The sequence below is a fragment of the Morus notabilis genome, unplaced genomic scaffold (assembly GCF_000414095.1).
Source record: "Morus notabilis unplaced genomic scaffold, ASM41409v2 Scaffold63, whole genome shotgun sequence".
Lineage (NCBI taxonomy): Eukaryota > Viridiplantae > Streptophyta > Magnoliopsida > Rosales > Moraceae > Morus > Morus notabilis.
In genome coordinates this window covers 497,734-513,775 of record NW_010365950.1, presented here as the reverse complement: position 1 = coordinate 513,775, position 16,042 = coordinate 497,734, and the positions used below count along the sequence as shown (strand labels likewise).

At 34.2% G+C, this 16,042-nt stretch overlaps 2 protein-coding genes and 1 non-coding gene across 4 annotated transcripts; 1 reads left to right on the top strand and 2 right to left on the bottom strand.

The window, feature by feature from the left end:
• Positions 1–8,960: 8,960 nt before the first annotated feature.
• On the bottom strand, positions 8,961–12,963 carry LOC21404599 (mitotic checkpoint protein BUB3.3). Of its 2 annotated transcripts, none has more exons than XM_010108932.2 (9): positions 12,814–12,963; positions 12,604–12,734; positions 12,070–12,152; positions 11,264–11,515; positions 10,493–10,577; positions 10,253–10,333; positions 10,098–10,179; positions 9,370–9,470; positions 8,961–9,249 (listed from the first exon to the last, which is right to left on the bottom strand). In XM_010108932.2, exons 1-9 carry the CDS (start codon positions 12,922–12,924, stop codon positions 9,165–9,167), a joined length of 1,011 nt encoding a protein of 336 aa, XP_010107234.1. In that variant the 5' UTR covers positions 12,925–12,963; the 3' UTR covers positions 8,961–9,164. The 2 variants fall into 2 exon arrangements, with proteins under 2 accessions (XP_010107234.1, XP_024028550.1); XM_024172782.1 differs by having other exon boundaries at positions 8,961–9,204.
• Positions 12,964–13,342: 379 nt separating this feature from the next.
• TRNAW-CCA lies at positions 13,343–13,414 on the top strand. The gene has a single exon. It is a non-coding gene; the product is annotated as a tRNA-Trp (tRNA).
• Positions 13,415–14,029: 615 nt separating this feature from the next.
• On the bottom strand, positions 14,030–16,034 carry LOC21404598 (cell division topological specificity factor homolog, chloroplastic). The gene is made up of 2 exons (XM_010108931.2): positions 15,899–16,034; positions 14,030–14,816 (listed from the first exon to the last, which is right to left on the bottom strand). Exons 1-2 carry the CDS (start codon positions 15,983–15,985, stop codon positions 14,205–14,207), a joined length of 699 nt encoding a protein of 232 aa, XP_010107233.1. The 5' UTR covers positions 15,986–16,034; the 3' UTR covers positions 14,030–14,204.
• Positions 16,035–16,042: the final 8 nt, after the last annotated feature.

The window sequence follows — 16,042 nt, the reverse complement described above, 5'->3', positions numbered from 1 at the left end:
TTTTTCTTGAAACTGTTTTAGTCAAAAACTGTGCCGTTTCGGGAATCTGTGTTTTAGTACCTCTTAGGGTCGGATTTTGAAAATCTTTTCTTCATCAAATTTCTTCATCTCGTCGAAATATAAAATTGTCACTTTTGTGAAAAATCGAGATTCAGCTTCTAAGGGTCCCGTTTGGCTGAACCAGTGGCTGCCAGTTTTTTTTTCGAAACTGTGTTGGACAGCTTGTCCGTTTTTGCCAAATGGCTTCAAACTTGGTTTTAGAGTTAAAATTAGGTTTTGTCATAGTAACCGAAAATGTTCAAAACATCCAGGGCTATAAGTTCAAGCTTTAAAACATTGAAAAATCTCGCTCTATGGTCCTCATTTTCGCGGTCAAAGTCACCGGAAAATTTTTCCTCTAATCCGAAAATAAGCAACTTAGATCAAGCATAAACATACCCCATCAAACTAACCTCAAAACTCACAAAACTAACATAAAACTCACACACCCTTATTACAACTTATTTCCTTGAGAATCACAATTTACATAAATGGATTCTCAAACTTAAACTTTGCTAGAAAATAATTGAAAAGAGTTCAAGAAGTTACCCTTGAAGAACTCTTTCTTGAGAGCCATTTAGATCCTTCTCTTCTTCTCCAAGGTTTGTTAATGGCTTGGAACTATAAGAGTATAAGGAAATTTAAGAGGAATATTTCTACATTTTAAACTTCACTAAAACATGAGAATGAGAGGATTTAGAGTTTCTTTACCCTTAGAGGGATATGACTAGTCTTCTCCTAGAATCCCTTGATCTCCTTCTTCTTCTTCTATGGTGTGATAGTGGCTCAAGATTGAGAGAGTGGGAGAAAATATTTGAGAGGAAATGGTGTGTATGGCCGGATTTTTGATGTGGAAAAGGAGAGGAGAAAAAAAATGAAGCTTATCCTATGATGGTTCCTTTTATAGGCAACTTGGAAATAATTTTTTAACATCACATCAACTCCTTCAATCAACCAAATTTTGGTTCAATTCTCCCCTTTCTTGGCCGGTTATGGAAGGAGAAAATGAGAAGCAAAATTGTCATTAATTCCCCTTCAACCACTACCATCACATCACACCATAACTTGTAACCTTTTATCACACTCAACTAGCCAAATTTTGGCTCTATTTCTACTATACATGGCCGCAAGTGGAGAATGAGAGAGAGAGAAAAATAAATCCTACCCCTTGTACTTTTGTCCACTCTCTTAAGTTTCTCTTGAAACTGCTAAAAATTATACTGACTGTAGGTAAGTAACTTAGCCGACAGGAAATTCTAGTTTCTGATGATTCCTTTTCAACTGCTTATTTACAATTTAATATTAATTCCTTTTTTTTTTTCTACTACTTATTTACAGTTCAACTTTTAAATCCTCGTCTGCTTTGATATCACGTTAAATTCTTACTCGCGTAATATCTTAAACTGTTTCAAGTCTTGAAATTAATTCTAGACTGAATAAATTCTAAATTTAACTTTTCTGCATTAAATCTCGGGAATGACGTTGTTTCTGACGGTGTCAAATCCCGAGCTCATATTGTACCCTTCTACTATGGGTATTTATCTTCTGACTTTATTTTTTTTATACGCTGCTAACATCACGCTGTGTTTGGAGGTTCTTGAAATTAAGATTCTCAAACTATACTTGTACTGAAAATTATTCCGCCTTAAAGTACGGCGAGAATTTATCGATCGAATTTACTTGATCGAAAACATGAACTTAACATGAAATCTGCTACAGAATTTAGGAATACATATATTAATTCCATAAATCCTTCAGTCACGTAATATTTTCTAGGAAAATCCTTGGCTTAAATAAATAAATTGTATTATATAAAGTCTGGAATTTTCTCAGTCATTACAAATTCCACATCTGACTTTGTTAAAAAATAAAAATAAAAATAAAAATAAAAATAAAAACTAAAACTCTGAAAGATCAGTTACAATTGTTAAAACGTTACTTTATTGTCGTCCTTACCATAGTAATTATTCAGTTGTATGTGTGATTTGAGAATTGAGAGAATAATCAGTCCCTTAATTTCATACCATATTATATGGTCCTTTAAGAAAGTGGGCCATAAATCTTTCAAAAATACTAGTTTTCACACTCGAATATAATGTTATTGATTAATAACGAATAATCATCGAATTAATCAGTGATAAATTAAAGTTAATAAATGATAGACTGTTAAATTAATCAGTTATAGACTAATCAATCAGTAATTGACCACTAAATTAACTAAAAAAACCAACTAATTTGATAATTTTATAAAAGTTTGACCATTTATTTAAAAGATTTCTAAAAAAGCCATTTGCCTCTATATCCCATTAATGTTTACCATAATATATAAACTGGATTATTTGCAGTTTTGCCCTTGAACTTATAGGGGTTTTGCGGGTTACCACTTGAGCTTTTAATGTTATCAATTTACTCCAACTTACAAAAGAGTTGTTATGTGCTCCATTTTTATGATGATACTTAGGGACGAAAAAACATGTTTGACGAGAAATTTCAACATCAGAATTTAAACCGTAACATAAATGTCTCAATCTCCAACTCTCAATCTTGAAATCTGATGAAAAATCATAACGTTGATAAAATAAAGCACATTACAATTATTTTGAAAGTTAAAAGGGTTAATTATCAAAATTAACCGCAGAATACAAATCTGCACAATACCGTATGTATACCACCACAACTAATCTTTTGTTTGGAAAACATTTATACCAATTCTACTTTTTATATTTTCCTTAAAAAAAAAACAACTACCTTGATATAGCAACAGTAATTTCATTATACCAAGCTAATATGGAAGACATAAATCAAAATGATTTTTTAGGGTCTACATGAAATTTTTCGGGGTTTCTTTTTATTTTTGCTATAAAGTGTCAAAATCCGCTCATTATCTTGGTGGGGGAAAAAAAGTGCAAAGAACAATTCTCAGAGTATAAATCAAACCACATGTATATTTGTTTAATTACTTATACCTGTAATTGAAAAATATATAGGAACAAAAACTCCGCTCTGCAGCCAAACTTTTTTCTACCCAAAGATCAGATCACATAACATTTCAATATACACTAGATAAACTATATATGGGTAATAAAGAATTAGGGATATTTACATTTTTATACCATGTGTTTTAAGTTTATTCAAAAAATATATCTTCAGTTTTTAATCTCATTAAATGCAAACCTTTATATTAGATTTAACACTCAAATTTATACATTTTCAAAGTCAACTCTCGATTTTAATTTTAAGCACACAAAACAATTAAAGTACCCTTAAATAAAAATAGAAAAGAAAAAAAAAGAAACTAAGCACAAACTAAAAAAAACTTTAACCTTACGGCTTTAACCTTAAAAATATCCAAAATACCATTGAATTGGGGTCTTTTTTGTTTTTAATTTTTATTTTTTGTAATGTCGGAAAGTTTTAGCTTTATTTTCTCTTTTTTTTTTTAACGATCGTTAGGTCATTTTAGAGGTAAAAATCAATGATTGACCGAGATAAGTGATAGATTTGTATATTAAATCAAATTTGAAGGTACACATTCGATAAGATCAAAAACTGAAGATACAAATTTAAAATAAACTTAAAATATAGGTTATAAAAATGTAAATATCCCTAAAGAATTATATGGTTCACTTTAAAAAAAAAAAAAGAATGGGCAGAGTCTAATTTTAGACACCAATGCTAATTCTCAAGTATTTTATATCATATTAAAATTAAAACATTTAAAGTTTGCAAGTATAAGCTCGGTTCATTTCATCGATTCGAGTTTAGAATTCGAGTTTCGCTACAGTAAATAGCTCTCAAACACAGTCACATCTAATTTATTACTACAGTAAATAGTTCGTTAGGTCATTTTAGAGGTCAAAATCAATTGTTGATCGTGTTGGAAAATAATGGCATCGAGTGCGCAGTGGAATTTTAAAATTTTAAATCAATGCCAAAGCCAATCAAGAACATGTTCATGATGCTATATAACATGAATACTAAAGATCTAAATCATACCTTTTGAGATTTAGGAAACTGCACGTCTGACAGATCAAAGCGTTCCAAACAGCAACCGGAAGAGCCTCAACCAACTGGTCTTCTTTCCTATTCTCGTTTCCACGATTGGAGTGTGGGTGGGCACACGTCGTTCAATCTCCTCTTGGTATTCTTGATCTCCTTCCAATCACAAGAGAGCCAAAGAAAAAATTGTTCTTGAGAATTAAACAATTTTTTCTCTCAGGAATCTTTTGTCAATAGCCTCCAAAAAGTCTCTCCAGTGATCTAATGAATAAAGTGACTTAATAGGCTATTTATAGTGTTTAGGAAGTCTTACTTCCGTAATAATTAGGTTTCCCAAAGTTCTAATCGCATCCAGAGTCAATTTTGCCACGTCAGCATGCATTTTACGTTACAACCGGTCGACCGGTGACAGAGACGTTATAACTCACTGGTCAACCTGTCTTCACTAACCGGTCGACCGGTCTACACTGACGAAACTTGTTTTCCTAGTTTTTCAACACGGGAAACTTGCATAGAGCCTCAATTTTGATTCAAGCAACCCAATAGAGAAGTTGCCTAATCAAAATAGTCATATGATAGTCTTCCCATATTAAAAAATCTTATAACAATAATTTAACCAACTTATCTATAATTAATTTATCAATTAATTCACCCGATAAATCACTCATAAATTAATCAATCTCATATTAACTTTGAACTTCTTTTATGGAAATAACACAAGTTACCAATATGTACGAAATACGCCATATCGTTACAGGAAATTATGTGAGCTAGTAAAGGGACCCGATGGACATATATAAATCAAGCTCCTATAACCACAACACTACTTGTAAACCAACAAGTCTGTCTCATGATTATAAAACTCTAGCGCTATTCCACTAAAAGCCTAGAGTTGCACTCTCGATTTATATAGCGTATTTACAAGCTCTGATTAGCTCTAGTCTATGACTCAATATATGTGACGACCCTCCTTTGAGGCCGCTACTGTTACTAACTTTTTAACTTGTACTTACTGGGGTTTCTTAAAATTTGCGGAACATTTTTTTTTTTAATATAAGAAAGAATACTTTCATAATTTGTAACAATAATTTCAAATAAGTGAATCACTAAATTTCATAAAGCTTTTCTTAATTTCAGTTAAGATAAAACGTTCTAAAAATATCTTTCAAACAGAGCAGCATTTGAACTCTTATTTCAAATGCTCTTTAAAAGCCTTTCTAAAACTAGCCAATTCAATCGGGCCATTTAATTTTGACTTTAAAACGGATTTCATGAGAAATCTTAAATTCAAGTACATCTTAAAGCCCTTTTAAAATCAATCATTTAAATCGTCATGTTTAAAATTTATTTATTTGTTGCATGCTCTGTTGCAACGTTCTAAAACTTAAATACTCAAAACGAGGGTTGTTAGCTACAACCTCAGTTTCCTTAACATACATATGTACCTATACTTAACTATTTTTAACTTGACATCGACTTAGACTATACATTTCTATCCTTGATTCGGCTGAGACTCCATTATTAGATCTATCTGATCTTGGTCCTGGGTTATCGTAATATCCTTTGGATACAACTGTGTGAAAACTCTCTAACTGTGAGTGTGATGTACTACTTTCATATAATTTGGATTTGAATGTTCATCCTTGTGATTTTTGGGGGTACTACGTAGGACAAATGTAATACTACATATTGAATCATGGGATTATTCCATAATTTTATAATTCTACACTCATAATAATACTTAAATCTTAGAATATTCTTGGTTATTACTAATCGAGTGCTTACTTATTGGTTCATCAATTTGACCGAACCGTTAAGAACGTGATGACTTATCTGAAGTCAAACTGGTTATTTGAAACTTTGCACTCTCATAGCCAATATTCTCAGTTACTATCTGACATGGTGTACCGTTAAGTCATTTATTTCATGTCCCACGATACTCTTAAACATACTCAGATATACTTACTAGGTTTTTTCATAGTATATCTTGTCATACTGATATTTTACACGTCCTTCTAATATGAGCACGTGTACTTAAAGGTTTTAAACCTGCAGAATTCACGGCTTATTTATGGAAAATGTCCATGAATAAGTAAACTTATTTCTTTACTAATTCTCCTCAACATTACAATGTACTCAATTTATAAAAATTTTATCTTCAAAATTCGAATGAAGTCGAGGTTTTGTAATGTTTTTCGCTACTCTTCACATGAAGAGCATCCTCCATTGGCATTTCTTCCCCGAGGATCTTACTAAGATTATTGACCTTACTTTTATGAGGTCTCTTCTTACTAATCCATGATCTTAACTTACTTGCTCTATATTCTTAATTCATGCATTCCTTTACCTGGATCGTGATTTGACATAGGAAATGGCTCAAGAATCTATCATCTTAACATTTTCTTAATAGGTTCCCATTATCCAAATCGTTATTATTAGCCATAGTAGTAACTATAACTTATTTATATATACTTGTTCTAATACTTTGGGGGATCCTTCTCACATCGATTAGACTTTTTCTATTTTTCTTCTAGGTACTCCGCCCTTCTCTTGGAGTATGAGTGGAGAAAGATCAGTCTTACTGTTCATACTTATAGGAGCTCTCTATTTTTGTTCTAATAGCTTCCCCATTGATTATGGACCATCCTCACTTCTACTCTGTTTGTCATAATCATTAAGCAGTTTCTTATCCAAACTGTGGGGCCTCAATTTAACCATTCTCCATATGTATATATATTTATACTTAAGTTGGAGCTTCACTTATTATCTGACCGATAGTTCACGTGACACATACCCCGCACCAACCCAACCCATGTACAGCCTTATATGGCAGTCTCATTGTTGTTAACATATTTTATATTGGTCGACCCGTTTCCCTTTGATGGTTTTACTTTCAGGCGATGTGGGTCGTTTATTAATGTGTATCGTCTGTTGGGCCCAGCAATATAGGATTAGTATGAGCCCAATAGCATATTTGCTCCCATCAAATGGGTAATCTTGATAAATACCCCTTGAAAGTATATGGGTCATGATTTTTATTCGGCGACCAGCGAAATACACCTGAGTATCATGGCTAGGATCTAGGGCTGGCAATTCATGAAGCAACACGATGACACGACTCGAAACCCTTACGAAGTTAGCGGGTTTGGGTTTACTATAAATGGATTTGGATTATAATCGAGTTGACACGATAAACATGATTAATAAATGAGTTCGGTTAGAGTTGACCTCCTAACACGAATTGACACGATTAACTATATGTGTCATCTGTAATCTAATGATATGTGATATAACATGAATGTTTGTATGACATATTAAATACAAATAATGTAAATTTTAATATTTGTAGGTAAATTTTATTTATTCTTTATTAAAGAAAAAAATAAATTGACCAATAAACATGGTAAATCTGTCTTGACCGTGTTAAATAAGTCATTATTATATTAGTTATTTCTTCAATATATTAATTTAAATGGGTTATACGGGTTGACACGATTAACACGATTAATAAATGAGTCGTGTTTGGGTTGATGTTTTCTGACACGATTAACAAACGAGTTGACACGAATACGACCTACTAATACGAATTGCCACCCTTACTAGGATCCAGCCTCTTGAGTTGGAATAAAGCTTCGTCGAGTGCGGCTATGCCGACAGTGATGGAAACGGTAGTGGAGAGGACGAAAGGGGAGACAGCAATAGCGACGACAACGGAGAAGGGGGTCGGCAATGGCGACTGCATCGAAGAGGCCCGAAAGGGCAAGTGGGTGGATGGAGACGCCGATGGAGCTTCTAGGGTTACAATGAGTACACAGGACATGGTCGATGTCACAATAACAATCACTTGAACGATGATCATCCAGCTTGCAGAAGTCATTGTGGCCTTGAAGTTGTTGACGTCAAAGAAGAAAAGTGTGGAGAGACAGAGATATGTTGGCAGTTATGGCGGTCTCGTCGTCGTGAGATTTTATATTGGTCGACCCATTTCCCTTTGGTGGTTTTACTTTTAGTGGATGCAGGTCGTTTATCAATGTGTATCGTCTATTGGGCCCAACAGCATAGGATTAACATGGGCCTACTAGCATATTTGCACTCATCAAATGGGTAATCTTGACAAATACTCTTTAAAAGTCCATGAGTCACGATTTTTATTTTTACTCTTAATTCATGGCCTTTTTAGTCAAATAATTATACTAACAAAAGGGTATTTATCAAGAGTAAAAGGTAAAAATTTAAACTCATACACTATAAATTCTATAATTTTCTTCCATTGAAATTCATTAAAGAAAAACTAGGTCAGTTTTCAATTAACCGACTAATTGAAAATTAGCATAATCAAAAGACCAAATCGCTGGAGATTATGCGGTTCAGTTTCACCAACCGACAGCGTCAACCACTAGCTTCCATTGATTTTTTCTGTCAATTTTGGTCCGTGCCGTCGTTTGCCATTCGATTTTCAGTTATTATATACAACCTTACCATCAATAAGAAACCTTACTCTTCTAAAAAAGAACAAATATTAATATGCTATTTTTCCTCTTTTGAATTTATTTTTGGGGTCCATTAAGTCAATGATCTGGTAAGATAGTATAAAATAACACTTGAGCAAGTTTCTTCTCACCCAAAGAGGAAAAAAAACGCAAAAATGAAGAGCTGGTCAATCTCAAACATAGCATTGTTTTCTTTTTCTTTTTCTTTTTTTATTTCATGATACATGATATTAGCGTGATGAAAGGAAAACCTTGTCTCATAATGTTATAACGACCAATTTAGTAACACAAACGAAAACTTTAAGGAAATATTTGATTCATGGATTAAAATCATGTGATTATGATTATTTTCGATTTACGTGTATTTTTTATGAGAGAAAACACTGTAACGAACCATAAACCATGATTCAAATCATGATTTGAATCCTCCAACTAAACATCTCCTAAATTAAGAATATATCATCACATAACCCATGAAGCCAATTAACATAAAATGTTATTAGATAAATCGCCACAAAATTTTACAATGGGATGCAACTTCCCAAGACACTAGCCTGCCAACCACGCGTCGTTTCTTCAGCTGCTCTAAGTTTCTAACTCAGTTTCTACCTCAAGTCTCTTTCTTTCAGCGAATGGTTAGTGGCTGCTTGAACTTCCAGAAGAAACTGATCTGATGCTGCAATTGCCAATGTCTTTAATGAATATTTGAGGTGGCTCTTCTCTGTTTCAATAATAAATCAAACCAGACAGAATATCACCCTTTTGTACTTAACGTGTGATGTTTATAGGTAAACGGAGAAACTTCTAAGATAGAAGACAAAATAATACAAGAGTCACTAACATTTCATTAGCCTCTTGGTATGTATAGCTTGATGCGACAGCAAGAAGTTGTCCCTTGTGGTTCATTGATAAAGAAGCCACGCTATTTGGGTATCTAGGCAACTGAAACAATGAAAAGTTAATGGCCACTAAAGAGACCATTCATGAACTAGAGAGAGAGAGAGAGAGAGCATTCATCATTCAATCCTCAGAATACATATCCAACATCTCAAACGCACAAGAGAGTGATGTAAAAAGAACGAGGCTTCACACCTGTAGATAATCATACATTTTTGAAATATGTTAAGAAAAAAAAACATCATCCCATTTCAGAAATATGGCAGCAATGATATTAAACCAGAATAGGTTCACAAATGTAGATAATCATAGAACACTTGGATGCTCACATCATGAAATATGACAACGGAGAATCAGCTATTTTGTGAGACCAAAATGACCTACTCATTAAGCACGTAGAAGTAAAAGGCTAATAGAGCCGACGTATGTTAATAATTTAGCATAGTTTAAACAAAACATTATTTGGATTTTAGCCCCTCACTGTCGTCTACAAATGTTGTCGACTTTAAGCCTTCTAAAGGGAATGATACTGAAACATACTATGCAATCCGAATTAATCCTTATTTCAGAACTCAGACGAATGTCTCTACTAAAAATACTTCCTGAGGAAACATAAAAAGCATTCACTTGAAGAAATAACATCTACAAGTAGTTTAATGCAACGAGCCATACCTCAAATAGCCTTTTCCTGCTCTGAGCATTCCATGCGCTCACATAACCGTTGTTATCACCAGTAAAAAAAGCACTGCCAATGCTATAAAAAAACATAAAATCAATGTAAATTTTCATAATAGTTCTGGTAAAACTCCTTATAAGATTACACGTACAGTGGGTTGAATACAATGTCATTCACCGACACGAGATGAAGTCTTTTATTAGCTGACTTTGGATGACATCGGAATGTATAACTGTAATACAACACAAAATAAAAGGATTTCATTAGAAAAGATAGAATAAAGGAATTAGGGACAATGACAGACCAAATATTTTTCAGACTTTGAACAACTTAAACAAGGCCTTTCTCTAACCAAAAAGCAAAGGCGGTCAAAGCTTAAGTCGGCAATAACCTAAAATTTGACGTAATGTCATCAGAATTGGCCGAAAAAGACATCTCCAATGCTACGCGTCCATCTACTGAGCCAGCTGCAAATCCTGCAAGTGCAAAGACACAAGTTTTACTTCAAACACCTTGCATATATTACTAAAAGTTAAATGCCGTTGTAGCATAAAAGAAAATGCAGAAACCTAGTGATGCAGAATTAGGGGGAGAAAGAAAGTAGAGAAGAGAAAAGAGGGGGGAATTTAGGGGAAAGGAGAGAGATAGAAGAGGGATTAGGGATTTAGAAAAGCAATTGAGATAGAGAGACGAATAAGGGGAAGTCAAAAGAGGGAGAAACAGCTGAGAATTCTTTCAATATTCAAATCACCATAGTCTGCATTGTCCATAAAAGTGTAGTCAATTTATAGGCCAATTGCAAAACCAAAACCAAAACCAGAAACTAATTAAATCCATAAAATCACACACAATTAAGGGGAAATCAAATAAAAATCAATCCTAATCAAACTAATTTATTTTCCCCAAAGTCCACTCTTATTCCTCATTACCTAGTTTTCTTGAAAATCTTAAACCCTCGGCATAAAATAAGCTCAAAACATGCAACTCTCTATATGCATACAGGAATTGGAAGTGGTCAATTTTAGTTAGTTAGGTAAAGTGAGTTCAAATTTATATATAATCAATGAATACTGACATTGACGGTTCTAATCAGAACACTTTCTTTGCAGCCTCAGCAATGGTTACATGTTATACAACACGCAAAGAAATTGTTATTATATACCTTTAGAATAAGGAACTGAGCTGACACATTTTATCCGAAGATCCATATCAGATTTTTTTGATTGGACTGATCTACTTAAATTACGCAAGTCGTACATATATACTGATGTTCCGACTGCTAGCATTATATCAAATCCCGAAATTGACATAGAATCCACCTCTGATCCTAGATTCACCAAGCACAAAAGATCCTTCTCCATACGTGTGTCCCAGGATAATATTTTCTTGTGCAAACCAGTAATGATTACTTGGCCTGGAAAAAAGGCAAATTTTTCATGGATGTCAACTTCTGATGTTCAGGGTTCCAACACATAAAATCAATCATGTTACATTAAATTATACGATAAAGTAAATCAATCATTCTTACTGTACTTTTTTTTCTTTCGTTAAGGTTTTGTTTCGATCTCCTTACAAATTTTACTTGGCAATATTTTTAACGAGACAGTCATTTATGTGTACTTATTTGTATTATTTCAATTTAATAAAATCACATCTTTTGAGGACATATGATATATTTTCTTTTTTTTTAATTAAATTTTAGAAAAAAAATTACAAGAGCCAGGGCCGGCCCATGAAGGGCCTGGGCCCAAGCCCGGCCCTGGCCCTTATGGACTAGCGGGCCTGGACCGGGCCTGAGATTTTCTCCTCAGGCCCGGCCCTGCACTGTGCAGGGCCGTGCCCGGCCCAGACATCTCTAATTCAAACAAGTCAATCCAGTGATGGGGGTGAGAGAAACAGGATCAAACATCTAATGTAACTTGTAAACAGAACTAAATGGCAACAGAAGTATATGGTAATTTTGCTTACAGGTAGCGTCAGAATATCCAATGCATGTAGAGAGATCAGCATGATTTCCGATCACTTCACTAGTTCCTGAATGCAAATCATACCTAAAAGTCACCACAAGGAAAGTTGAGGAAGTTCTTTAATAATCAGAACATACAGCCTCATCAAATGTTGAAGGCGCATAAAAGAAAATGCATTGTCAAAGAAAAGAAAAGGTTTTGCTGGATACAAATTCCATAACTTTTCTCCTTCACCGTTTGCTTTATCTTCTAACTTGTGAATACTAAGAATTTAGACCTTCATACTCTAATTAGCATCACATCTGACAGCCACTCTTACTAAATATGTATAAAGCACTTAAGATCCTAAAATAGAATTTTATCTATTCCTATTCTTCGCAAAAAATTAATAGCAAACCGGAATTAATAAGTCAAAGCGAACACCAATTGCTGGCCTCAACACTCTAACAATAAATGTCGTAGAAATGTAAAGATCACCAAAACAACACTTGCAAGTTGCAATGGATTTAAATGAAAGCAAAGAAAAATGGCAGACCTTCTAATGAAACCATCAGAACCAGAGATGAAAGCGAGGGATTCGTCCTGGAAACAGCAATCGAGAAGCGGAGCTTTCGACGGAGCTTCTAATCTGAGTTCCGAGCTTCCCACATCGTACAGTCGCAGACACTGAAACGCCAGAAAATCACAACTCAAAATCAAGCAAAACGACAGGATTTCACAGTTCAAAAGCAACGGAGACACTCACCGAATCCCAAGATGAAATGAGGAGGTTATCCGATTGCGGAGCGAACCGAACTCTGGAAATGGCATCCCGGATCGGATTCTGAAACGGTAAAGGAGCTCCGTTCGCTTCCATTGGATTAAACTCAGATCATCCAAAGAAAAAAGAAAACGAATTCGATTCTGAAAACGTCCAAAATTTACTCCATGATTCTGAAGAAACGAGGATTGATTGAAGGCGATAATGGAGCAGAAAAGGTCCCTAACCTGCGCTCCGTGAAATTAAAGCGAGGTTAAAGTAGCTTTGCGTCTCCGTTCGTTCTTGGCCTTTTGTTTCTGGGTTTCGTTGTTTGTTTGTTTGGTTTTTGGTGGAATGAAATATTACTTTAGTAAAAAGAAAAAAATGCGGGGATTGTGAAAACACTGGAAGATCTAAAGATTTTCCCGCTTATTAGCTCGAGATATATTCAGGTGAATAAATCAAATTCATTGAAGTTACGAATATACCCTTTTTATCAGTTTAAATTAAACCATCTGGTACAAAGAACTAAAATGGATCCGTGGCGCAATGGTAGCGCGTCTGACTCCAGATCAGAAGGTTGCGTGTTCGATTCACGTCGGGTTCAATCCCTGTGTTTTAAATTCTTTTATTTAGATAATCTTAATACTCGTTAAAAATACATAAATTAAAATTTTTATCTTTTTACTTTTAAATTTTGTTTAGTCCGTGGATTTAAAATTTTAATTCGAGTTAAAATGTAATTTTATGTAAGAATTTTTAACTGTAGCAGAAAAAATTAAATATAACATTTTATAAGAACTTTTAACTATAACAAAATTAAAATTGAAAACTTGAATCGGTGAAATGAAAAACTTTAATTCATCTCTCAAGTATTTCTCCATTTTTGCTTTTTATTTCAAATTTTCAATAAATTATTGGGCTTCGGCCTTCTTGGGCCAGGCCCAGGAATTTGTTGAATAGGTGATATTTATGGTGTCTCAAATTTTGTCTAATTCTTTGATTTGTGCTCTTTTAAGAGACTAAAATCGTAGAACACTTCATAATAAAACATGAACCGATTTACGAGAGTGCTATTGTCTTGGTCACCATTAACTATCTCCATTGTTTCATCCATCCAGAAGATTCATATCTCACATTTTGCGGTGAAAAGATATAACACATAAAACCTCAGATGCAATTCAACTAAGAAGGAAGAACTTCAAGTCAAAATTTACTCACATAGATAGACCAAATAGTCTCATTAAGTCGAACATGAAATCAAACTGGGAAAGCAAAATTTCGAACCACCAAACAGGAATTTTCATTTTATGTACAGAATTGTAAGGTTGTCTCGCTGGCTAAAGAAACATACATGTAACAGTAACTCTTCTTTGATGCTGGCCAAACATATGACCTTAGAAATTATTGGTCCTCTCGTCAGGAATGTAGAAATCAAACCTGACATCAACTGAGCCAGAAGTTTCTCCAGTATCTTTGTATTCGATATTCGTTATTGATCCAGCTTCATCTCCCATTTGATATTCTGCTTTCACCCGCCTCACTGGCACAGTGACGGAGTAAATCGTTCCGAGGTCTAAATCAGTAGAGACACTCAGCTGAACTTTGTCCTGCGATTCAATCTCGACAAAGTCTGATAGTGCCCGCACAATGTTGCTGACTATCTTCTGCTTAGCTTCATCACTGACTGCACAACGGTCAGAAAACAGAATCATCTTTAACCGCTGCTTGGCAGTCCTTGCATTGGAGCTCTTCCTAGATTTCTGCGACGGGAAGATTATTTTCCAGGCCAAGTTTAGACGCTCAAAGAATCCCATGTTGACTACATTGAAGAGAAAGCTCTCAGCTTCCTGGCTAGTCGACCTTGGGGAGAGTTGAACATGACCACCAATCCCAGAAGTCTGCTTGGTATGTCTGCGCAAATCACGGCTATCAAGCGCCACATGGGGCCATTTAGGTGTCACATCAGTTATGCTAGATCCTCCATAAAGGAAGTTAGTAAAGTCCACCTATACGATTCAGCACAAAACTTAAATTCAAGTAGGGAAAGGCAATTTGCACTATCTTGCTAACTCCTACAACAACTTAAAAACTAGCCTAATCACTTCACTCATTACCTTAGCTGCATTTAACATCGTGGAACCAACAAAAAATTAAGAAAATGATTATAATTGAAAAGTTTGTTTACTATTTTATACCCATTAGAAACATATAACATGTATTTCGGATGTTTTCAACGTCGTCCCTGTAGATTTCAACTTCATAGCAAATATAAACCTTCTTGCCGTCAAACGTTGATTTTTACCGCTTAAATTATGACTTTACTAGTTGTCTTGTGAGGTATAGATTGAACAAGTTGATGATAATCCTTTTAAAAGTCACTATTTGATTGGTCAAAACCAGTAGCTGACTAAGAAAAGGTACATATTTGATAAGTAATCAATTAAAATTCAAAGGTATTGACAACATCTAAAATGCATGTATATACTGTTTGCAAGTTAAAAATGAAAATTTAAAGACACTGGGTAGAAAACATAACTCATTTTCCTCTTATTTTCTACAGATTGAAATTGAACAACTGAATTTCTGAAAAGTGGATATGCTTCGAACACAAACATATATGAAGCTATCTATTAGACAAACTAAGAATTTGCTTCAGAACCAACAACAAAAAAAAACAAAAACAAAAAAGTAAGGATTTAATTGTACATCCTTTACATCATACCCACAGCAACATACCCAAATTTGTAATCTGATTCGAAATGTACAAAACTGAACAAGACCATGTTCCCAAATCCCACGACTCAACGGCATCGAAAATCACAAATATTAACAACTGGTAGCTGAAAGTAATAGTAGCAAGAAAAATATTACTTGGGTATTGTTTCGATCTTCACAATCAAAAACCCAACTCTTTTCATTTCTTTTGGATACTAGGAAAATTAAGCAAGTCAGATAACTAAAACTAGAAGAATTAGAGTAAACCCAGAGATTAATGCAAATAGGGAATATAAGTAAGCCAAAAATCATCTCTGAAGAACAAGAGGATACAAAATAAAAGAAAATGGAAAAGTGAAAAAAGTGTGTTAACCTTTGATGGAGGCGAGAAGCTTCGGAATGAGTTTGTGGTATTGGAACCCAGTGCAGCAGAGACCCTGAGATTTCCCAGAATCGACATTCTTCACGATTTCTTTCTACTTCTAGTTCTCTCTCTCTCTCTCTCTCTCTCTCTCTC